Source organism: Amblyraja radiata, chromosome 1 (genome assembly GCF_010909765.2).
Source record: "Amblyraja radiata isolate CabotCenter1 chromosome 1, sAmbRad1.1.pri, whole genome shotgun sequence".
Lineage (NCBI taxonomy): Eukaryota > Metazoa > Chordata > Chondrichthyes > Rajiformes > Rajidae > Amblyraja > Amblyraja radiata.
Window position 1 is genome coordinate 82829458 of NC_045956.1, and position 24864 is coordinate 82854321.

General features: G+C 42.5%; 1 protein-coding gene across 7 annotated transcripts in view; it reads right to left on the reverse strand.

The window, feature by feature from the left end:
* The window catches only part of prom1 (prominin 1), a 124700-nt gene that overhangs the window by 16884 nt on the left and 82952 nt on the right, over nt 1-24864 (reverse strand). For 5 of the 7 annotated variants that reach the window (XM_033025806.1, XM_033025826.1, XM_033025816.1 and 2 more), the window contains 11 exons: nt 23897-24049; nt 23617-23740; nt 22509-22630; nt 21047-21128; nt 19594-19740; nt 17813-17884; nt 16232-16324; nt 13122-13139; nt 10092-10145; nt 5669-5749; nt 5481-5549 (listed from right to left, as the gene is read on the reverse strand). In XM_033025806.1, the coding sequence (XP_032881697.1) occupies nt 5481-5549; nt 5669-5749; nt 10092-10145; nt 13122-13139; nt 16232-16324; nt 17813-17884; nt 19594-19740; nt 21047-21128; nt 22509-22630; nt 23617-23740; nt 23897-24049 (1015 nt within the window). The remainder of the gene's footprint in view (nt 1-5480; nt 5550-5668; nt 5750-10091; nt 10146-13121; nt 13140-16231; nt 16325-17812; nt 17885-19593; nt 19741-21046; nt 21129-22508; nt 22631-23616; nt 23741-23896; nt 24050-24864) is intronic. The other 2 variants (XM_033025833.1, XM_033025789.1) reach the window with 1 other exon arrangement.

Below are 24864 nucleotides of genomic sequence, written 5' to 3' on the forward strand. Positions count from 1 at the left end.
AGGCTAAGTGTAAGGGGCTTAATGGGCCTGTCCCACTTAGGTGATTTTTCAGGCGACTGTCACGTCGTAGTAGGTCGCTGAAAAACTGGCGACTGGAATGGCGAATGTCAGAGTGGAACACGCACACACACACACACACACACACCGCTTCCTTCACCAGCAAGTTATGCAGGCAGGGGACAGGGCAAGCAGGGGGAGTGCTGTCTGAGTGCAAAGCCAATGTGATACAGACACACACCACATTGAACAGGAAGGGTGGCGCTGTAATTAAGACGGTGAAAGCACAGTGTACTGGAAGGGTCACAAGTCCTTTAAAAGAGGGGGGGGGGGGGGAGAGGAGGGAAGGGGGAGATGGGGTGGGGAGAAGGAGAGGAGACAACTTAATAAGCCAGAGATACATGACTGTGAAGCTCGGCGGATATTAACATTACTGGTCAGTTGTCCTTGGTTCCGAAAACTACTGCTTTTTTTCCCAATGAGCTTCACCGGTCAGCACTGGCTACAACCTACAAGAACCTTCGACCTCCTGGCAACCTCCTGGCGACCTACATACGGCACGAGAATTCTCGCTACTCTCCATGGCGGCTTCATTCTGGTCGGCGCTAATTTTTCAACATGTTGAAAAATTTGCAGCGACCATAATGAGGCCTAGTTCCAAGAATGCGGAAACTCCTCACTACCATGAAGGCAACTACTCGGCAACCACTCACGAACATGTGGGGACCGCATAGTCTCCTGCAGTCGCTTAAAAAGGCGCCTAAGTGGAACATGCGCAACAGGAAGGAGTTTCAGGTTTAACTATAGAAACTATAGAAAGTGCAAGAATAACAGCTGGTCAGGGAGCTTCTCTGGAGAAGATGGATAGGCAAAGTTTAAGGAAAATAATAGAAGAGGCATCAAATGGGTAGGGGAATGAAGAACCAGAGAATATAGGTTTAAGATGAGCAGGAAAAGATTTAATAGGAACCAGAGGAGCAACATTCAGCAGGTATATGGAACAAGGCAGCAGAGGAGGGATGTTTAGGCAGGTATTATAACAGCATTTAAATAACTCTTGGACAGGTACATGGATGGAAAAGTTTGAGGGATATGGCCAAATGCAGGCTAATGGGACCAGCTTAGATGGGTCATCATGTTCAGCATGGACATGGTGGGCTGAAGGGCCTGTTTCATGCTGTTTAAATGACTCTGAACAGTAAATACTGTAATGGATATACGGATAGGAAGGCAAGTAATGCAAGTATGAGACCTCAGATACAGACAATGGGTGCAAGAGTAGGCCATTCGGCCCTTCGTGCCAGAACTGCCATTCAATGTGATCATGGCTGATCATTCACAATCCTTGTTCCTTCCTACTCCCCATATCCCTCAATTCTGCTAGCCCCAAGAGCTCTAACTCTTTTGAATGCATCCAGAGAATCGACCTCCAGAGAATCGGCCTTGCCTTCTGAGGCAGAGAATTCCAAATTCACAACTGTGTGAAAAAGATTTTCCTCATCTCAGTTCTAAATGGCCTACTCCTTATTCTTAAACTGTGGCCCCTGGTTCCAGACTCGCACAACATCTGGAACATGTTTCCTGCATCTAGCGTGTCCAATCCCTTAATAATTTTAGGAAAATTAAGAGTGGTGAATAACATGAATGGTAATTTATTTGCATCAGTCTTCACTGAGGCAGACACTGGAAACATCCCCAAGATATCAGACAGGTTAATTGCAAATAACAGAATTTTCAAAAACCCCAACAACAATTTTAGATGGACATGGGCTGATTTGGGATAGTTAGCATGGTTTTGTACGTGAGAGGCCTGACTCACAAATCTGATTGAGTTTTTTTTTTAAGTCATGACCAAAACGTTTGATGAGGGCAGAGCTGTTGATACTGTATATGTGGACTTCAGCAAAGCATTTGACAAGGTAGGCTGCTTTGGAAGGTTAGATTACATGGGATCCAAGGAGAGATAGTTGAATGGATAAAAAATTGGCTTCATGGAAGCAGAGGGTGATGGTGGAAGATTGCTTCTCAGACTGGAGGCCTGTGACTAGTGATGTGCCTCAGGGTTCGGTACCTGGCACGTTACTGTTTGTCATCTACTGTATATCAACGATTTGGATGAGAACATACATGGCAAGATTAGCAAGTTTGCTGATGATACAAAAGTGAGTGATTTTGCAGATAGTGAAGATGGTTGTGAAAAATTGCAGCAGGATCTGGATCGATTGGCCAGGTGGGCGGAGGAATGGTGATGGAATTTAATACAGAGAAATATGAGGTGTTACATTTTGGGAAGTTTAATATGGGCAGGACCTACACAGTGTATGGTAGGGCTCTGGGGAGTGTTGTAGGGCAGAGGGATTTAGGAGTGCACGCGCATTGTTCCTTAAAGGTGGAGTCATGGGTAGATAGGGTGGTCAAAAAGGCGTTTGGCACATTGGCCTTCATCAGTCAGAGTATTGAGTATAGAAGTCGGGAGGTGATGTTGCAGTTGTATAAGACATTGGTGAGACCGCAGTTAGAATATTGTGTTCAGTTCTGGGCACCATGTTATAGAAAAGATGTTGTCAAGCTGGAATGGGTACAGAGAAGACTTACAAGGATGTTGCCCGGGCTAGAGGGTCTGAACTATAGGGAGAGATTGAGTAGGGTGGGATTCTATTCCTTGGAGCGCAGGCAGTTAAGGGGTGATATTACAGAGGTGTATAAGATCATAAGGAATAGATCGGGTAGATGCACAAAATCTCTTGCCCAGAGGTCATTGATTTAAGGTGAAGGGGAAAAGATAGGAATCTGAAGGGTAATTTTTTTTCACACAAGGGGTGGTGGGAGTATGGAACAGGCTGCCAGAAGAGGTTGTCGAGGTTGGCACTAACCCAATGTTTAAGAAACCGTTAAGACAGGTGCATGAATAAGGCAGGTTTGGAGGGCTATGAACCAAATGCAGGCAAGTGGGACTAATGTAGCTGGGACATGTTGGCCGATGTGGGCAAGTTGGGCCGAAAGATCTGTTTCCATGCTGTATCACTCTATGACAAGGGTTAAACTATTGGAGAAATTAATGGGGTTAAAGGCTGATATATTGCCAAACCCAATGGCCTGTACCCAAGGGAGTAATTGCACAGATAGTATATAGATTGGCAGAGAATGTTCAAATGTCACCAAATTCCATGAGGATGCTAAAAGATTAGAAAACAGCCAATGTGACTTCCTTCTTCAAAAAAAGGGAGGAAGACAGCAAGTGGGGAACTGAAAACAATATGGTTGAGCACCAATTGTTGGCCCGATGCTAGAGTCAATAATCAAAGGGGAAATAACTGACCATTTAGGAAAGCTGAATATAATAAACCAAGTCAACTTTGTTTTATGAAAGGCAATTCATGCTTGACAAATGTGTTTGAGCTCTGAAGATGTGTCAGGGAGAGTTAAACTGGGGAAAGAGTAGATGTAGTGCAGTTAGATACTCAAAGTGTAACACAAGAGAATCATGCAAATATTAAGAGCCCAATGTGAAGGAGGATATGTGGACGAATGGCTGTCATACAGAAAACAAAGCTAGAATAAATGAGTAATTAAAATGAACTGCAGATGCTGGTTTATACCAAAGATGCACACATGCTAGAGCAACTCAGATTCAGGTAGCATCTCTGGAGAAAATGGATATGTGACGTTTTGGATCGAGACACTTCCTCAGTCACCTATCCATGTTCTCCAGAGATGCAGCCTGACCCGCTGAGTTACTCCAACATTTTGTGTCTATCTTTAGAATAAATGGGTCCTTTTCAGGCTGGAGGAATGCAATTAGTAGAACTACCCAGAGATCAGTTCTTAGCCTTCAATCGATTACAATTTATATTAATGACTTGGAGAAGGGAACAAAGCACAAGGGTTCCAAGTTGGCCAATGGTATGTAAAAGGTGGAAGGACATTCTGTGATGCTGTTAAGGACATTATGATCCATCAATCGGAATAGATGGAGCGATTGATAAGAGTTAAAAGAGGGGCAGTCCAAGATCATGTACATCAAGGTAAGAGGTCAAAAGGTGGAATATTATGTAAGTGGTAAGAGACCGAATAGGAAAGATTCAAAAGGAATCTAGGCATTTTAGTGAATGAACCACAAAGGTGAACAAATAGTTAAGGCAGCAGACAGCATTTTGGCCTTTATTTTGAAGGGTTTGGAGTTCTATTACTCGGGAGGTCTTGTTAGTTGCACAGAATGTTAGAAATTTTCATCTTCGATTATTGACTCAAACATCATGAATATTGCGCATCTTTCTGGTCCCTATACAGTAGCATTGAGGCAGTCCAAAGATGATACACCAAGATGATTCCTGAGATGAGAGCGTGATTCTCTGGACAGTTTGGATTTATAGTTATTGGAGTTTAGAAGAGTGATCTTATTCAAATATACATGATAGTAAGGAGGTGGACCTTGACAAGGCAAATGTTGAGATGTTTTCACTAGTGGCAGAGTCACAAGCCAGGGGACATGGCTACAAAGTACTAGTCAAAGCACTGGTCATTTAAATCCGAGATGTGAAGAGATTTATCCAAAGGTAACAAATCTCTAAAATTCTAAGTTCCCAGAGGATGGCAGAAGCCAGAGCATTAGATTCATTTAAGATTGAGAAAGACAAATATTTAAAAGATTGAAGAAATGACAGTCAGGGGGATCTGGCACAAGAAGAGCTAATCAGACATGATCATATTGAAAAGTGGGGCCCTTTCAAAGGGCCCAATGGCCAATTCCTGCAACTATTCCTTCTTGTTTTTGTGCAAGTTCAGAATGATAGAACCAGGTTGCTGGAAACACCCTTTGCTATGGAAGATAGAGAAGGGCATCAATTATGGATGAAAAGCAAGCCTATAGTAATGAAAATAAGGGGGAAGTCTATCTTCCAAAAACAAGAGGTGGTTGGCAGGGCCATTGGGGATTACCATGTGGACAGATAGACAAGGACCAAGATTGGCAAATTGAGCTACGTCTGCCAAGGGACTGTGCTGGAGGAAAACCTAGGCAATAAGAGAAAGTAAATTGGATAGCATTAGAAGATGGAGGGGAGTGGTGGGGAAAGGAATAGGAAGCATCATTGTTAAAATGTGTTTGGGGAAAGGCAAATCAATAAAAGAGAACTGACATTAGGACAGTGGTGGTGGGAGGATGGTGATTAATTAGATCATGATATTTGGTGTTGTAGGCTGGATGCTTGTTGGTTAACAAACAACAAATTAATTGAACTTTATCTGCCAGACGGAAGGACATGGACCTGAAACATTACAGCTCTCTCTCTCTCCCTCTACAGATGTCTGACCCGCTGAGTATTTCCAGCACTATTGTATTTCAAAGCATTGTCTCTCTTTTTTCAGTTTCACATTTAATTACACTGGTCAGATAACGAACTAGACGCAATTTAAATAAATATAGTGCAATTAACTAAGTTTTTTACTAAGTTTCCTTACAATGTAGGTCTGGCAATACTTACAACATCTTCGGTCCACTCTAAATATTCTGTGAAGTAGCCAATTAGATTCTTCATGAAGTGATAGATTTCCTGGCGAGAAGTATATATTTTAGATATGCCATCATTTAGGTGAAGTAGATCAAGAAAAACACATGAGACATACATAAATCAAAATTGAGATTATCTACTGATTGGTAAAATAACATTACCTGCTTTACGATCTCAGTGCCGTTGTGGTGAATTAGATACTGAGCAGATTCAACAGCAGTAATTATACCTTCCACTTTCACCTGTGGAGCAGCAACAGATAGTAACAATATGCTGTAATGAACTATGAACATGTATCAAAAACTGCAAGAACTCCCACACAGTTGCTTCCTGCACTCAAGTAAGTTCTTGGAGCATCGCTAAATTTAAATATGGCACTGGCGCCATCTGGTGGTCGGGCCACTGGTTAATCGAACCCTCGTTCATCATGTGATAAGAGGCACATGACTTAGGGGCGGGGGTTAGAAAGGAAGTAGAGGGTGTGTTCTGCTGCAGACACATTGCAGTTACTCTGGGCTCAGCAACACTGCTCTTGTTTTTGATTTCTTTTTTGTTTTTTCGCGCTTTATTGGTGACCTCGACGTTTTCCAAACTGTGGTTTCGGATCATACAATGGAAGCAGATAACAGCCCCCCAGATGCAGTCGCAGGCCCAACAGCTCAGCAGAACGCCGTTGCGGTTAAATTGCCTATGTTTTGGACGTTGCAGCCACACGTATGGCTTGAGCAGGCCAGGGCTAAATTTCATATTCGGCACATTATTGCTGACGACACAAAATATTATTACGTGGTCGGGGCCTTGGATCAGGACATGGCCGGTCATCTCGTTCATTTTCTTCGCCAGCCGCCAGCAAGTATGACAGCCTGAAGGCGCTCTTATTGAGCACTTTCGGGCTCAGCAAGTGTGAGCGGATTCTGAACATGGGTGGTCTCGGTGATCGCAAGCCGTCGGATCTAATGAGTGAAATGCTCACCTTGATGGACGGTCATCAGCCCCGTTTCCTTATTGAGCACGTGTTTCTGGAGCAGATGCCCGAGAATTTCCGCCTGCTCCTCGCGGGTGAGGATTTTGCTGACCCCCTGCGGCTGGCTGAACGTGCCAACGAGCTGTGTCACGCCAAACAGTCGGATGTCTGTCGGGCAGGTGTCGGGAAGGCCGCAACGCAGCCCGTGGCCATTTTCTGTGTCGATTGAGGGTTCCACCGGAAGTCAGTTTCGAGTGACGTGGGTAGAGGTAGGTGGTGCTACTACCACCAACGCTGGGGTCCTGCAGCCCACCAATGCTGTCCGCCCTGCTCGTATCTGGGAAACGCAGTGGCCCAACAAAGCCGCCCGCCCTGCCCGTATCTGGGAAATGCTGTGGCCGGCCGTCAGTAGTGGCTGAATCGCCTCTACTCCTGGGACCGTCATTCAGGACGGCGGTTTCTGGTTGACACGGGTGTGGAAGTCAGCGTTTTGCCCTCAGCGGGAGTCGACACTTGATCCGGTAAGTGGTGGCCCGCTCTTACCGCAGTTAACAGGAGCTCCATCCGTATGTACGGTTTTCGCACGGTCCCGCTTAATTTCCACTCCTGCCATTTTACATGGACTTTCACTGAGCCGTTGCTGGGCGCCGATTTTTTACAGCCACCATCCCGGTTGGTTGATGTGCGGGGGCAGCGTCTCGTGCATTCTAGCACTTTTGAGTCGATTTCTCTTCGCCCCGGACAAGTTCCTCTGCATCACCTCGACCCTGTTTCTGCTGTTGACAATATATACGCCCCGATATTGGCGGAGTTTCCTGCCATTCTGACCCCTCAGTTTCAGTCGATCGTTTCCTAACATGGGGTTTTGCATCATATTATTACCGCCGGACCACCACTTCATGCTCATGTACGCCGGTTGCCTCCTGACAAGCTTGGCATTGCCAAGGCTGAGTTCCAGATGGAGGAGATTGGAATTGCGCGTCGTTCTGATAGCCCGTGGGCCTCTCCACTGCACATGGTTCCCAAGGTGAATGGGGGCTGGAGGCCTTGTGGGGATTATTGCCATTTAAATGATGTCAGGATGGCTGATCGATATCCTGTTCCAAATATCCAGGACTTCATGGCCCATTTGAATGGGGCCAAATTTTTTTTGAATTCCAGTTCATCCGGCTAACGCTCCAAAACTGCTATCATTACCCCTTTTGGGCTTTGAGTTCATCGCATGCCTTTCAGTCTCTAGAGCTCCACGCAGGCTTTCCAGCGTCTCATGGACATGGTGGGTCATGGTTTAGAATTTTTGTTTATTTATTTATCCTCGCCAGAAGCACTGTGCCCACCTCCGTGTGCTCTGTCAGCATCTCAGTGAATATGGACTGGCTGTCAACCTCGCAAAGTGTCAGTTTGGTCTGAGTTCCATCACTTTTCTGGGGCATCGTGTTACATCGCAGGGGGTGGTGCCACTCCCGAGTAAGGTTGAGGCCATTCGGCAGTTTCCTCGCCCATCCACGGTGCGTGGGCTGCAGGAGTTTGTCGGGATGGTCAATTTTTACCATCGCTTCGTGCCCGCGGCTGCTCGGATTATGCGGCCATTGTTTATGTTCCTGTCCAGCAGGCGGCGTGACCTGGTGTGGGATGAAGAGGCCACCATTGCGTTTGAGGGCGCGAAGGAGGCGCTGGCGAAGGCGACGATGTTGGTCCATCCGCGAGCTGATGCTCCGACTGCCTTGATGGTTGATGCCTCTGACAATGCTGTGTGGGGCGTACTCGAGCAGCTGATTGATGGACATTGGCAACCTCTCGCTTTTTTCAGTCGGCACCCGATCCCAGCTGAACAGAAGTACAGTGCGTTTGACCGGGAGCTCCTCGCATTATACCTAGCCGTTCGCCATTTCCGGTATTTTCTTGAGGGCAGGGACTTTACCGCTTTCACGGATCACAAACCTCTTACTTTCACTTTCGCAAAGATCTCAGATCCCTGGTCAGCACGGCAGCAGCGCCATTTGGCTTACATTTCGGAATACACGACTTGCATCCGGCACATTGCAGGGAAGAGCAACCTAATTGCAGATACGTTGTCCTGCACTGCTATCCATGAGGTGGCTCCGGGTATTGATTATACTGCCCTGGCGGCCGCACAGCGTGACACACCGCTATTTCTGGTTTGGTGTTGGAGGATGTGCGGTTTGGCCCTGCTGGTGCCATGGTCCTCTGTGACGTGTCGACTGGTCGGCCGAGACCCATCCTTCCTGCAGCTTGGGGTCACCGGGCATTCGATATTGTTCATGGTTTGGCTCATCCATCCATCTGGGTGATGATTGCGTTGGTGGCGGCAGGTGGCATGTTCATGTGGCATAGTCTGTGTAAGCAGGTCGGTCACTGGGCCGGAACGTGTATCTCCTGTCAGGCGTCTAAGATCCATCGCCATGTCAGCGCACCCGTGCAGGGTTTTGCTGTGCCCCAGCGGCGTTTTGACCATATCTTTGTTGTTATTGTGGGTCCATTGCCCCCGTCTAGAGGGGTTACTCATCTGTTTACTATCGTTGATCGCTTCACTCGATGGCCGGAGGCTGTTCCGTCCGATTGCTGATATCTCTGCCACTACATGCGCTCGCGCCCTTGCTGCTCATTGGAAAGCTTGTTTTAGTGTGCTGGTGGACATCTCGTCTGACAGGGGTGCACAGTTCACCTCTGGGTTGTGGTCTGCCATGGCCCAGCTGTTGAGGGCTCAGCTGCACCACACCACGGATTACCATCCGCAATCCAACGGGTTGGTTGAGCGTTTCCACCGCCATCTCAATGATGCTTTGAAAGCAGGGCTCACAGGCCCGGATTGGGTCGATGAGTTACCGCAGCTCTTGTTGAGAATTAGTGTACGGTACACCGCTTACGGTTCCTGGCGATTTTTATTCTGGCTGCGCGGGAGCAGGAGTCGACCTCCTCTGTGCTGTTGCGTCTTCGGGAGCAGTGAGCACGCTTTCTCCTGTTCCAACATCCCGACACGGGATTGTTTTTTCCTATGTTCCGTCTGCCCTCAAGGACTGCCCATATGTGTTCCTGTGTCGAGGTGTTGGAACAGGAGAAATGGCATTTCGACATTTGTGTTGGATGTGGGTAGAAAGCCTGAGATTGTATTGGTGGTGCGTCTTAAGCCGGCTCATGTGGACATTGTCTGACTCCTTTATCGCGGTTTAGCACATTGATTATTGTGCACGGACTGGATCAGCTCAAAATCTGAAATCACTTACTGTCAAGCACTATGACAGTGTTCTTGGAAGAACATGAGCACATGTAGAACACAGTAATGGTACAACACTAACTACACTTTCATCAATGGGAGGGATACAGATTTAATTATTGTTTTTCAGCTGAGGTTACTCTGTACAGAGGTTTGGAGTGATGTCTGCACAGGAATTGGAACAGTAAGTAATCAAATGGAAGTTTATGGAAGGCACCATTTCATATCCACTGGGAAAAGCTGACATGACCAGCTCAACTACAACAGGATAAAAAAATATCCTTATTTTGCATTACATTCTTTGTACAACACTAAACCAGGTACAAAACATGAGCAAGTGCCAACAAAAATATATTTAAATTCAAGAAGACAACAAAAGATTTACCTTTAAGCCTGCTGCTATGTTCTGCAGTAATCCAATACTGTGATTCAACGTACTCTATTAAAGTAAACAGGTTTTGTAAATTATAAAAGAGAACAAAATTGTTAAATGCAAAATGAGGATATTTTTGTTAAATGTCAATATCTGCTACTGTGCAAAGGAAATGTTTTGCCCATGCAGGCTATATCTAAACATTCACTTCATCCTGCTTTCAACTTGGATGTTTACATTGTTTGAATTTCCAAGGGTTTTGGAAAAGACAAGATGATTGATGATGGACCAGTGTACTGTTGATACCGAGCTACAACTGAGAAATAACAAAATCTGATTAATTTGAGATGTGTGAAGAGTGGCTGGATAATATCCTTCCCTCCTCCCACTAGAGAAATGCCCTGGAAAATCTGGCTACATCATAAACCACCATTAACTGGTAATTCGAGAAAGAAGATGAGCTGTAATACCCCACTTGAATGATAGAATTAATTTAAAGATCTTGCCTGATCATTCATCCAGACTTTGAAGAATGGCATGCCAAATAGTTTTGAGGACAAAAGTTCCAGGCAAAAATATTACGGTCAAGAACACTGGGCAATCAATAAACCCTTGAAATGGACAGACAATTATGCGTAGCAGTATAAACTGGACAGAAATCATTCAGGGTACTCATCTCTCCTCCCTTTTCCCACCCTGTATTTTCAAACATAAAATTAAAAAAAGAGATTGACATTCCTTTTAAACTCATTAATTTCCAGTTTCCTACTGTTCTCATTAAACTTATTAGCCTGATCACTGGAAAATGTATTATTCCTATGTGCACCTAAAATATCTGACAGGATATTAATAGAAGTAAACTTCGAATAGCCAGAACTTCTACCTGTACAGCAGCAATGACACAAAAGTGATGGATTATTGGAGCTTTAATTATACGTTTAACTGACCTCAGTAAGAGATTATATAAAATATACATGTCACATACAAGTTGATTCCATTTGCTTAACTGTTTGGCCAGGGTTCTAAAATTTTCCATCTGGTCTGCTTATCGTACACAGAACAGCATATACTGTATATCAATGATTTGAGCTGGACCAACCACATTCTTATAGCCAGGAAAGCACACCAACGCCTCTATTTTTTTAGAAGACCAAGGAATATTACCATTTCTCCCGAGATTCACACCGACTTTTACAGATACACCATAGAGAGGATCCTTTCGGATGCATTACAGCTTGGTTTGACAACAGCTCTGCCCAGGACTGCAAGAAATTGGTCAAAGTCATGGAGCCCATTCCATCAGACAAACTAGCCTTCTCCTCCCCCCTTTTTCCCCTTTCAACATCAACTCCATCTACACTTCCCACTGCCTCGGGGAAGCAGCCATCAATTGGTTGTTTCTTTTTCCCCCATTGGGCAGAAGATACAAAGCACATAACACCAGATTCAGGAACAGCTTCTTCCCTGCTATTATCAGACTACTGAATGGCCCTCCCTTAAACTAGGGTGTGGTCCCAAACTTCTAACCGACCGCTTTGCAAAGCTTGCATTTTTTCCCCTTTACCTGCACTCCCTCCAACTAGAATGCAATAACACTATATTTTGCCTCTGGTATTTTTCTCTTTATGCTTGCATATGGCTTGATTGTACTCATGTATAGTATGATTCAACAATATAGCATGCAATGTTTTTTTACTGTATCGTGGTACACACGACAATAATAAAGCAATACAAATTCTAATCAGTATTTTCAAATACAGTACAAGATACTGAAATCAAATGTTCTCAAGATTGCATGCATATATTTGCACAATGACACACCAGAAACAGATTTTTTTGACACAAGTAATTGTTGATTAACATCCACCTGTAACTCACACAACCTTTAAATCACTGATTTAACCCTTTCCTTTACTTAAAGAATACAGTAGCAACATTTGTTAATTTGTTCAATAACACTAATAATACAGGACGCAATGGATTATTTGATGGGTTTAGCTTAAGATGCTCAGAGAAATGCCCGCTTATTCCTGATACGGTTAAAAAAAAAATAAAAGGTTAAAAAGAGATTGGTGCTTTAAACGTCATCTTACATACAGATCTACACAGATGATAATATTAGAGAGGAGTTTATCAGATGAAAAAAACCTTTGGGCTCAGGCCAGAAACATTTGATCTCAGTTAAAGAGAGATATGTAGACAGAATGGTGAATTTCTGGAATTCTCTTCCCTGGAGTTGTAGAGACCAACTTGTTAGAAATATATTTGTGGAGTTAGATCGTTTTTTGCAAGATCATGGTATTAAGTTGGGTCTCAGCACAGAGCAGTTCAGGCCTGGGGTAGCTCAGCCTCCAGCGTATTGATTAGCTGGGCAGGCTTGAGAAGCCTGGTGGTTCACTCACGTTCCCATCTGCTGGAGTTATTTCCTTGTAATGGAGAAAAAAAGCCACTGCATCTGAATGGTTTTGTATGCAAACTGGCTCCTAGCCAATTGGTTGCTGGATTACATAACTTGATCATCTTGGGCTCAACATCATTTATTGCAGAAATAAAAAAATCTAGGGGCCGTTTGTTGCTGGGTTTTTTTTAATTTAACTAGCATTTCAGTGCCCAGAAGAACAAAGTGTTTCTTTTGTACAGGAATCCAGAATATATTTGTATTTCATGTGGGCACACATTTTTTTGCAATTGCAAGGCAAAACACATGAAAAATGGAAATATGTTTGTCATGCATGCGCTTGTATTTGTGGCTATTATTAGAACAAGATAAAATGTAGTTCTTTATCAAGCTTAGAAAATCCATATTTGCCCAAACTGGAAAATAAAGTTCCAAAACTGAAAACTCGTGCGTGCATGACACTATTTAAGAATGTACCCCTTCTTTTTTTTAAAGGCCACAAGCATAGTACAAAGGTTTCAAGCTTTTTAAACATAGCAGGTTTGCCCGCTTCTAAAAAGTCTCAATTAACTTCTCAACGAACATAACCATGGTCTTCAATCAGGAAATACATTCACAATGGCCATGAAACAAGAAATTCTTACCCGTGCTTCAACATATCTCTGGTAAGCATTTAAAAAAAGCAAGAATTGGAATTATTTTTTTTTAAAAGGGACACAAGGTTAATGAAAAAGAAATCATTGAATATAAGATTCAAGATGCGTTTCAGACAAACAATAATAACTATAGAAACTCCTTAACGAGATTAGATGCTGCTGTAAACCCCTTGTAGCTTTGATTAAATCTCGACCAAATATAAACGAATTTGAAGTTTCAAAAATCAAAGACCAAATATTAAATAACAAAAGGCAATTGAAATTAATTTGAGAAGACCTGATTTCATATAAACAGCTTTGGACTATTGTATCATAAACCTCTATAGCTTACATTATATGCATAAAGCCTTAAATCCAATTTCACTTGAGGAAATTAAACAAATTGCCATGATTCAAGGTGTGGAATGCATGGCAAACATATTAAACCATTTGGTAGTTACTCTAAAACTGTTCAGCAGCCCAAACATATGGCTGATAAGGAGAGCTGCAACTGTGATAAAGTGAGAACACTAATTCAGCTGCGTTCCAGCCATCAAGCCCAAAGTCCTAACTTATAATGATCAATAATTGTTGACAAAGACTTCCTTCAACTAAATGCTAACATAACCATAAATTCATAAATGTTAATCAAGATATCTCAGACAGGAAAGAATCACCAGGTATCAGAATTTGCTAGAAGTGGAAACAATTTCTACAGAGTAAACACAGCGCCACCCCATGGCATGATTTCAATATTGAACCGTGACTATTACACAGGTTATGGAAACAGCCACTACAAATTCATAGTAATTTATAAGATATAAAGTTGATATAGAAGTATGTTTTTATCTGCAGTAAATTAAAGCAGGATATGCAAGGCAAGCACGTGAATCGAGATGGTCACCTTTCAAAAACAGATTACCCTCTAGATGGTGTTTTTTGGGATGACAGTAACTGCTGTAAATAGTAACCAGGACAAGGCTTTTGAACTTAAAATAGATGATTTCTATTATGTCATAACTGGAGCAGCAGTGCCATTCAACCTCAGTTCAGCAGCTGCCCGTATCAATTTTTAAAAAATGGTCTGAAATTCTGATTACATGTGGAAAACTTATTTAAGGAAATATTTAAGAAGGAACTGCAGATGTTGGAAAATCGAAGGTAGACAAAAATGCTGGAGAAACTCAGTAGGTGTGGCAGCATCAATGGAACGAAAATAGGCAATGTTTCGGGTCGAGACCTTTCTTCAGACTGATGTGAGGGTGGGGAGGGGTGGGGAGAAGAAAGGAAGAGGCGGAGACAGTGAGCTGAGGGAGACCTGAGAAGGGGAGGAGAAAATGTTCAAGAAGGAACTGCAGATGCTGGAAAATCGAAGGTAGACAAAAGTGCTGGAGAAACTCAGCGGGTGAGGCAGCATCTATGGAGCGAAGGAAATAGGCAACGTTTCGGGCCGAAACCCTTCTTCAGACTGATGTAGGGTGGGGGGGGGGGGGGAAGGGAGGGAAGAAGAAAGGAAGAGGAGGAGCCAGAGGCCTGAGGGAGAGCTGGGAAGGGGAGGAGACAGCAAGGGCTACCGGAAATTGGAGAAGTCAATGTTCATGCTGCTAGGGTGCAAACTGCCCAAGCGGAATATGAGGTGCTGCTCCTACAACTGGTGGTGCACACTCTGGCCATGGAGGAGGCCCAGGACAGAAAGGTCGGATTCAGAATGGGAGGGGGTTGAAGTGCTGAGCCACAGGGAGATCAGGTTGGTTAATGCAGACCGAGCGGAGGTGTTCGGCGAAACGATCGCCAAGCCTACGCTTGGTCTCACCGATGTAGATCAGCTGACACCTAGAGCAGCGGTTGCAATAGATGAGGTTGGAGGAGATGCAGGTGAACCTCTGCCGCACCTGGAAAGATAATTCCTTTGAAGTGGGCAATAAGTATAACAAATTTTCTTTACTTGCCCAAAAGAGTGCAAAATCTTAAGGCAATATAGAAACTTGCATCTACAACTAACTGTAAACAAGGATCAGGGGAAGTTTGTTGATGGAAGAACAAATTAATTTCCCCAAAAAAGGCTATAAAGTGAAGAAATTCAATTCACTACTATTTTAGCTGACAGCTGAAACTGCCAGAGCCATGAAGTCTATCGCCAGTCAACCATTGGGATTGGATCTTCCAGGAGTTGGCTAGCAGCAGCATCTCCAAAACACCTTTCAAAACAGGATGGTTAAGAAAGAACTGCAGATGCTGGAAAAATTGAAGGTATGACAAAAATGCTGGAGAAACTCAGCGGGCGATGCAGCATAAATGGAGAGAAGGAAATAGGTAACGTTCCAGCCCGATTTTACCTTCTCCCCTGGCTCCCTGCCCCCCCAAGCCTCCAGCCTCATCGTTCCCCAGCCCCGCATGGCCCGATTTTACCTTCTCCTTCAAGGTATGCCTGTTTGGGAATTGTCTATCCATTTATTTTCATTATTTAAATATCAACATCATCCAATTCTAATGTAAAATTTGTCTCCACCTTTGATTGAAAAAAAATCTTCCACCTATTTTCCAGCAAGTAGTTTACTTGCGATCATTCAACCATTTAATAGCAGTAACAATAAGAATTGATTTTGATTGAAAGTTTGGTTTAGTTTAGAGATACAACGTGGAAACAGGCCTTTTGGCCCACCAAGTCCACGCCAACCAGCGATCTCCCACACACCAGTTTCATCCGATACACAACAGACCATTTACAGAAGCCAATTAACCTACAAACCTGTATGTCTTTGGAATGTGGGAGGAAACAGGAGGACCCGGAGAAAACCCATGCAGTCACAGGGAGAATGTACAAACTCAGTAAAGACAGCACTCGGGTCTATGGCGCTGTAAAGCAGCAACTGTACTACTGCACCACTGTGCCACCCTGGGGACTTGGTTTGTTTATAGAGCCTGCAATTTTTTACTTGAACAAAAGCAAGGCCAACGGGCAAAAATCCTTTCATAGAGGCAAGAAGATGATAGCTGACCATTTCTGATATCAATAGCAAAGAATATGGCTGTACAATGCAAATTCAAAGCACATCTTAAACAGGCTTAAATAATGTGCAAAATTGATCAAGTAAACATTTTTTCTGCACTTTTCTTACCATTCCTGCTTCGAGAGGTATCACTTGCTGCCTGTATATTTCCCGAATATTGTTTGCATATCTTCTTAATGCATTTGCCAAGGCTCCTGCGGGCTGAATAAGTTGCATATAGACAGTCACATACCAATAAATTACAAATACATGCTTGCCAATATAGTACTCTATATAGAACCCACAACTATTTATAATGCAATCAAATATTTGATTGAACGGTTTTCTATAAATTGGTCATATAACCTCCAATCTCTTTGAACAGGATCATCCCTCTCAGCTGCAAGAACAAGTGGATGGCATAACAGTAACAGGATTGTGTGTCTTTAGAAGAAGCTTGTCTTTGCTCTATGCACAGAAATGATTGGAGAATTAAAATGTTATTTACTTAGCATAAACTGCCACTTTCAGGAAAGGCAAGCAAAAGATAAGAAACTGACAATTAAAATGGCAGCGCTGATGGAAAAAAAAACCAAGATTGGAAGTACAGGAGAAATAGATACTCATCTCGGTTCCTCTTAATGCTTGATCGCTTTACAAATGTAAGTGGCATTTTGCAAAACAAAACATGCACTGGCGACATTTATTTCCTGCAACAGATATTGAATAGCTTTTTCAGGAAGCACTTATGTTGCTCTGTCGCTACAGCTAGTTAGATTTAGCTCTTAGGGCAAAGGGAATCAAGGGATATGGGGGGGGGGGGGGGGGGGGGGGGAACAGCCAGAATGGGTTACTGATTTTGGATGATCAGCCATGACCATATTGAATGGCGGTCCTGGCTCGAAGGGTCGAATGGCCTACTCCAGCACCTATTTTCTATGTTTCAATGTTTCTACATCATGGTTTGCAACAAACTAGCAGACATTTTAGGTTAATTCTGACCAAAAACAAAAGGGGCTCAGGGTTTGATCACCATGATCTACAAATCGGAGCTGCCAAAACTCACAGGAGTTCAGTGTTTATTCAAATCAAGTTTGTTTCATTATAGCGAGACAGTGCTTTACAGTTTACCAGAACCTCAAAAACTAGATTTAAATTGAATTACTAAAGTTTGAAAAATAGAATCTATTAATTATGCAGTCAGTCCTGAAAAACACCTTAAGCGGTTTACAGGTCATAGCACTTCTACTTTCCCTCTCAGTCTGAAGAAGTGTCTTGACCCAAAACATCGCCCATTTCTTTTCTCCAAAGATGCTGCATGACCCGCTGTTACTCCAGCATTTTGTATCTATCTTCGGTCATAGCAGCAGCTGGGTCATAATTGTTTGTTGTTCAGCAGCCAACTGAACTGTCACCTGAACTGTAACATCAAAGTCTGTGGGTATCAACATCAATATTTTGTTTGTGACACGTATGTGTGTTATTTTAATAATACGTTGATTTTTTTTTTAAAATAGAGCACTGGTGTGAGAGAAATAACATCATTTATTTTTAGGTTAGCACAGCACCAAAAAACACAAATGTGAGTCATGTTGGATTTTCTGCTATGTATAATGTGGTTTCCCAACCACTGTAGATGTGTTTGCTGAGAGCAGAGGGAAAGGAGAAAGCAAATTGTGTCAGAGACCAAATTTCCCCCAAATAACTTACCAGTGAATTTACTTTTGCTACTAGATCATTTGCAAATACCCCAAGGTCCACCTTAGTCACATTTTTTTTAATCTGTAAATGAGAGAAATAAATTGAGAAAAACTTGTCGGAAAAGTTTGAAACTCACAATTGCAGAAAATCAGTGAAAGCAATTCTTGACTACATTAGAGATCCAATTGAAAAGATAGAAGAGCAACTGCTCAAATAAAGACAATATTCACCAAAGGACACAGTAAGGCTTACCATAAAAGCAACACAGCAAAATGGGCACAAGATAAAATGTTTGTGTTTTATTATAATTTGGGGATATTTTTCTAATGTGACATTATGAGAGATTCAGCCATGGAAAAAATGAGCATCAATCTGAAAGGCAATTAGTTTCACGGGAACTGGCATGGTAAGTTGCAGATGAGAGGTAGTTGCAAAGATGAGGGACTTCAACATCATTGATGTTTATCAGACACTTTTCAAATTCTACCAAAAACATTCCACCCACGTTATCTGCTGATTTGATATCTGTGGATCTGCATACTCACGAGTATGGCTCCAGACCCCATTTCATTTTTTCAACCACGATCTACATACATGTACACATTGGGCACAACTGTGTGTAGAGTAGAGTGATCAGTTCCCAGACCAGTCCCGTCAAGTGGCTCCCATTGTGTGCTGTTCTAAAATACGAACTTGCATACATAACTACAGCTGGCAATTCCAAAACCACTGTTTGCAAGTTGCAATTAAGTCAGAGGAAGTTGGTTGTTTTGTCATTCCATTTAGGGTATCTAAACACTTTATATATTGATTGATGCTTGTGGAACAGTACAAGGCAAATGAAGACACAGGGAACTGCAGATGCTGCGACCTTGAGTAAAACAAAGTGTTGGAGTAACTCCACAGATGCTGCCTGACCGCTGAGTTACTGGAGCACTGTTATTACAGGACAAACTTGTGTTTAAGGATGCCTTGGGTACATAGAAGAGGGCCTCCGTGACATCCACTTTTATACATTCAGCAGAATGCTTGTGTCCCTATCCTCATAAGGATGGTGGACTTGGAGCACATTCAACCTATAAATAACCCTTCAGTTCCAAACAGGAACTTATTTTTTCTATCCACCAGATTTATTTTTCCCTTCAGATTTCATGTTGATTAAATATTTTTGTTTTTGTTTTTTTTAAAGAAGGTTTATAGCAATGTGCATGTATAATATGCTAATAATAAAACATTTCCAATTACAGAAATGTAGAGTATATAAAAATGTGTGAAGCAAATGGAAGCAATATTAGGTGTAAACAAAATCTTTGTAATCCGATTGGAATGGGAGCATTTCCACATTTTGGGACCCAGTTGCTAATTGTTCTGTGGTCAGAGCGGACAATGAGCCTGGGTCAGAGATTGTGACATTGGGAAGCAGCTCTACAGAAATAAATTGAAAACAAGGAATATGGAAAAACGCAGGATGAGAATTTCACACTGGAAGTATTGGAGCACCTGTATTGGAAGGTAACAGAGAATAAATGATTTTATTTTATTATACAATCAACTCCTTTGTATATTGAAATATCTTTAATTAAAACTTCACTGTAAATTAGACTTTGTGCTCAAATATAACCAAGCAAAACAAATTTGTATCAGGTTCACTTGTAATTTACATAATTCAAATGAAATGTGCAATGAGATAGTTTCTGCTTTCATATAGGATATTTAGATTTGATTACAAAAATATTTCTAGTAAACATCTAGTTTCATTACATTTCAGCGTACAAAGAATAAAGTGATACCTCATTGAAATAGGCAGCAAAATTTATCTTGTCAATGCCAGTATCAGTGAAATCACGCAGACCAATTTTAGCCTCTTCCTCCAGTATTATTATGCTACTAAAGTTCACTTCAACATTGCTGAATTTGTCCGTCACATTAGCTGTATACTGAAAAAAAGACAGTGCTATTAAAAGTGTACATTCAAACAACTTTTGCATTTACTATATTATTTTATTCCAGTCACATAACAAATTTAGCCCACTGCTGCATAAACCTTGTCCTAGTACATGTCACTCCAGTATCCTAATCAAGCAAGATCTATTCAAAATAGTCTCTTCATTGGAAATGCCAATCAAATAAAATAAAGTCTAGTATTATAACCTTGAGCTTCAGATACATCATCCAGCCAGTGAGTGTTCCAGCTCACTTCAATTCAAATTCAGCACCATTTTTATTTGACTTTCAGATAGCAGCAGCCCTGCATTTCCTTCAAAAGTCCATTACTTTGATTGCTTTGCATTGAGAAAACTGCTGCAGCACATATGCAGGAATTAAACCAAATCATACACACTTCCAAAATCCAAATGGAAAATTATTCTGAACAAATTGAGCTGCAGTTTTAAAATAAGTAGGGAGCTGTAAAACGGAACACAACCATTTGTCCAAAGCAAAATTTGCTTGCAAATCACAGTGTATATTCCTTAGGGAATGTATACAGCCATTTATTCTGCAAAAACAAAGAATTGCAGATGCTGGAATATTATGCAAAATACAGAGTGCTAGAGTACCAGGTGCTCAACGGGTCAGGCAGCAGCTCTGGAGGACATGCACTGGCGATGTTTCAGGTCCGAACGCCTCTTCAGGCTCAGACTCTGATCCAAAGGAGGATCCCAAATGGAAACATCACCTATCCACATCCTCCAGCGATGTTGCCTGACCCACCAGGTTACTCCAGAATGTTGTATTTATACTGTGCTCAAACAGCCTTTTCAAATGTATACAGGAAAGCACATTACAAGGTCAAAATCAGAGGAAAATAATATTCACTATATGATGAATTACTACAAAGTGTGTGAAATGAAAGTATGGAATTTTTTTGCTGGAAAGTTAAAACGACAACTGAAATACAGCTATTGACTGCTATTAAATTGACCAGAATGTGACTGTCCAAGGCTGCAGCAGCTTTGACACTTGCCCTCTTTAGCCAAAGTCCGAGCGAGAGAAGAAAATCCAAGAGGCATAAAAACAATTTTCAACAACAAAGTCAATTTGCCCTAAAGACAAAACTGAGCTGGTACAAGATTGCAGAGTTTGATCAACTTTTGGTTAATATCTCATTTCACCACTGGAAACAAGTAGAACATAAACAAGAAAGCAATAAGCAGCATTTCAGTGCCTCTCTCTGCAACTGCAAAGTTCATCTTTTCGACTTAGAAGAATACATTACTAAGGAAATCCACTGCTTTTACTTACTGCATTGAAATTTACATCATTAATATTGAATACATGTTGTAGCTGGAAGGCTGAATATACTCCTTCATTTCTGCGACACTTGCTGTAGAGAAATTAAAAATAGATTATGATGTAACATTCACAGTAGGCACTCTTTTAAAATACATTATCTCCAAGATGGGCCTGAAGTGGTTCAGGAAATTGTAATAGATCTTAGATTGCATGACTCTTTCCTTGGCTACATCCTCCAGTTCATCCTACTTTCAAAAGATATTACTTAAGAGTCATACAGCACGGAAATAGGCCCTTCGGCAGATTCTGAAGTGAATGAAGACCATTATAAAAATTTAATAGGCCTGAAAATATTGATGTGATGTCAAGTTAAGCTCACATAGGAGACACAGAGGCTCATCCTATCAATATCTCCCTCCCCCAGGTAAAAGCATTTTGGTGGTCTGTTAGCACATTGGTGAGATTAACAGTGGTCTGTTAGCACATTGGTGAGAAGTACCCTGGTGTGACAAAAGGGAGTAGAGTGAATAGCTTCAGTATTACCACAAAGCTGTCTGAATGATTACGGGAGCAGGCAAAATAAATCGCATGGTGTTTACCATGGAGAGTAATAAAGCCACTACCAATTGTCATTCATTTTGGTACCAAAGGATTGGGAATGGCTTCATGATTTTGAAGAATCAGACCAAAGCTCTCTCCAGACTTGCTAACTTACCCATGTGGCAAACCTGGATCCCTACCCCAGTACAAAAATCACCAGGGGGATGTATGGCAATAGGCAATAGGTGCAGGAGTAGGCCATTTGGCCCTTTGAGTCAGCACCACCATTCAATGTGATCATGGCTGATCATCCCCAATCAGTCCCCCGTTCCTGCCTTCTCCCCATATCCCCTGACTCCGCTATTTTTAAGAGCCCTATCTAGCTCTCTCTTGAAAGCATCCAGAGAACCAGCCTCCACCGCCCTCTGAGGCAGAGAATTCCACAGACTCACCACTCTCTGTGAGAAAAAGTGTTTCCTCGACTCCGTTCTAAATGGCTTACTCCTTATTCTTAAACTGCGACCCCTGCTTCTAGACTCCCCCAATATCGGGAACATGTTTCCTGCCTCTAGCGTGTCCAAGTCTTTAACAATCTTATATGTTTCAATGAGATTCCCCCTCATCCTTCTAAACTCCAGAGTGTACAAGCCCAGCTGCTCCATTCTCTCAGCATATGACAGTCCCGCCATCCCGGGAATTAACCTTGTAAACCTACGCTGTACTCCCTCAATAGCAAGAATGTCCTTCCTCAAATCTTTGCTCCTATATTCGATTCCTCTTGTTATAAAGGCCAACATGCCATTCGCTTTCTTCACTGCCTGTTGTACCTGCATGCAAGCATTACTGCATCCAAGAGATAAACAGATACAAACTGTTTTTATTCCCCAAGAAACAAAATATCAAGACTTTGCATTAAATGTTAGTATCTGACCTGTACACACTCTGAAAAGTGAGGTTTAGATCGAAGGTGAGGTTTACGTTGTAGTCAGAAAACAGATATCCAGAAAGGAAATTTTTCCACTGCGAGTTCAATAAATAAGGAGTATCTAAAAGCTTGAAAACACAAAAATGACCAACTTAGTAGCAAAAACTGTGTATCACTTATACCAGTTTCCCCAAATATATCTTGCATTAGGCCCATTTACATTAAGCACTGCACCTTACTATTGTTAAAAGTCTAAGAAATAAACAATGAAAACATGACCGAAAAATAAAATCTGCTTATACAAGCCACTTCAAACAAAGTTCCATATTTTGAGGGTTTTGAAAATTTTGTAACCCTGAATTTCGTATCGGTAATAACTCAAATTATTTCATCGCGCAGAATCCCATTTTACACCACATTTTAGCTCATTTAAACACTCAGGTTTATTTGTGAAGTGTCCCCGGAACACTGACACAACAATCAAGCAAAAGGTGACATCAAGCTGCAAAAGGAGATGCTTGGCCAAATCCTTGTGATTCTAGGGTTTATTTTTAATTTTATGTTTACTGTATATTTTTAACTATTTTCTGAAGAGTAGGGATAAAAACAAAAACTGGAGACAACTTTGACAGACGGTGAGATTCTGTGACCAGCTTTTCCTCCCATCAAAGGCTTCCGGGGAGTTGAGGATAGGACCCAAAAGGCGCTGTTGCAGAGGCCTAGTTGCCTTCGTGGTTTTGCCACAACCATCGCCAAGTCCCAGCTCAATTGGCCCGGGTTAAGTGGAAATGGGTGGGAACCACAGCTGGTGAACCAAATAAGGGGCACATGGAAAAATAAAGATTGGTTAAGAGTTAGAACTGAAGAAGCATCTTAACCAGGAATGGCCATGGCATTAAGGGAGAGGATTGCAGAGTTCCAAGTCTTGACTTCTGATATGGCCTCCAGTTAATGGAGACCTGCAGAAGCAAATTAGGTTTTTCATACAATACAAGCTCAAAATTGGTTTAATAAAACACTCACCAAAAAAAATGAAAATCGAATAAAAAATTCAAATTTTCTTTACTTTTATTTTACTATATTTTTTACTTACAATAAAGTTATTGCACGTTACCTTAAATAAACTCTTGTCTTTAAAAGACTGACAGCTGAGTCTTTCTACATTTCCTCCTGCAAGGAATGTGACCACAACTACCAGCATCAAAAGCCAGGAGAAGATGAAGCTGACTCCAACACCACTAAAATAAATGGCAGAATTAGAGTTAAGACGTTATAAAGTTCCTAATAAATATTGGGAATTGGAAATAAACCTTAAAGACACAATCTTTACTACAAAAAACTGTACCATGTACTGGCAAGCAAGGCGACTGCAATATTTTTGACATTTTGCTTACGCTAAAAGAAGGGTGCCTCCCGTGTTGGATACACAGCCTCTGGTGGTTGGCGAAGCATGCTTGTCAAAGCCGCAGGATCCACACAGCAAACCAAGGTAGTTGAAAGTAAGTATAAGCACAACTGAACAGCAGAGTGCAATTCCACCGAGCCATCTATAAAAAAAAAAGGATAGACGCAAGGAAGATGATGGTTTACAGAACACAAGTTGCTGAGGTAATTCAGCATCTCTGGAGAACATGGATAAGTGACTGCACATGGGTAGAGCGTAACACTGCTCTCTCTCCCCATCCCCGCACACGCAACAAGGGCAGAGTCCCTCTGGTCCTCACCTTTCACCCCACCAGCCGGCAAATACAACACATAATCCTCCGCCATTTCCGCCACCTCCAACGTGACCCCACCACTCGCCACATCTTCCCATCTCCCCCCATGTCTGCCTTCCGCAAAGACCACTCCCTCCGCAACTCCCTTGTCAATTCTTCCCTTCCCTCCCGCACCACCCCCTCCCCGGGCACTTTCCGTTGCAACCGCAAGAAATGCAACACCTGTCCCTTCACCTCCCCCCTCGACTCCATTCAAGGTCCCAAGCAGTCGTTCCAGGTGCGACAAAGGTTCACCTGTATCTCCTCCAACCTCATCTACTGCATCCGCTGCTCTAGATGTCAGCTGATTTACATCGGTGAGACCAAGTGTAGGTTGGGCGATCGTTTCGCCGAACACCTCCGCTCAGTCCGCAATAACCTACCTGACCTCCCGGTGGCTCAGCACTTCAACTCCCCCTCCCATTCCCAATCCGACCTCTCTGTCCTGGGTCTCCTCCATTGCCAGAGTGAGCAACAGCGGAAATTGGAGGAACAGCACCTCATATTCCGTCTGGGGACCTTGCGTCCTTATGGCATTAACATTGAATTCTCCCAATTTGGCTAGCCCGTGCTGTCTCCTCCCCTTCCTTAACCCTCTTGCTGTC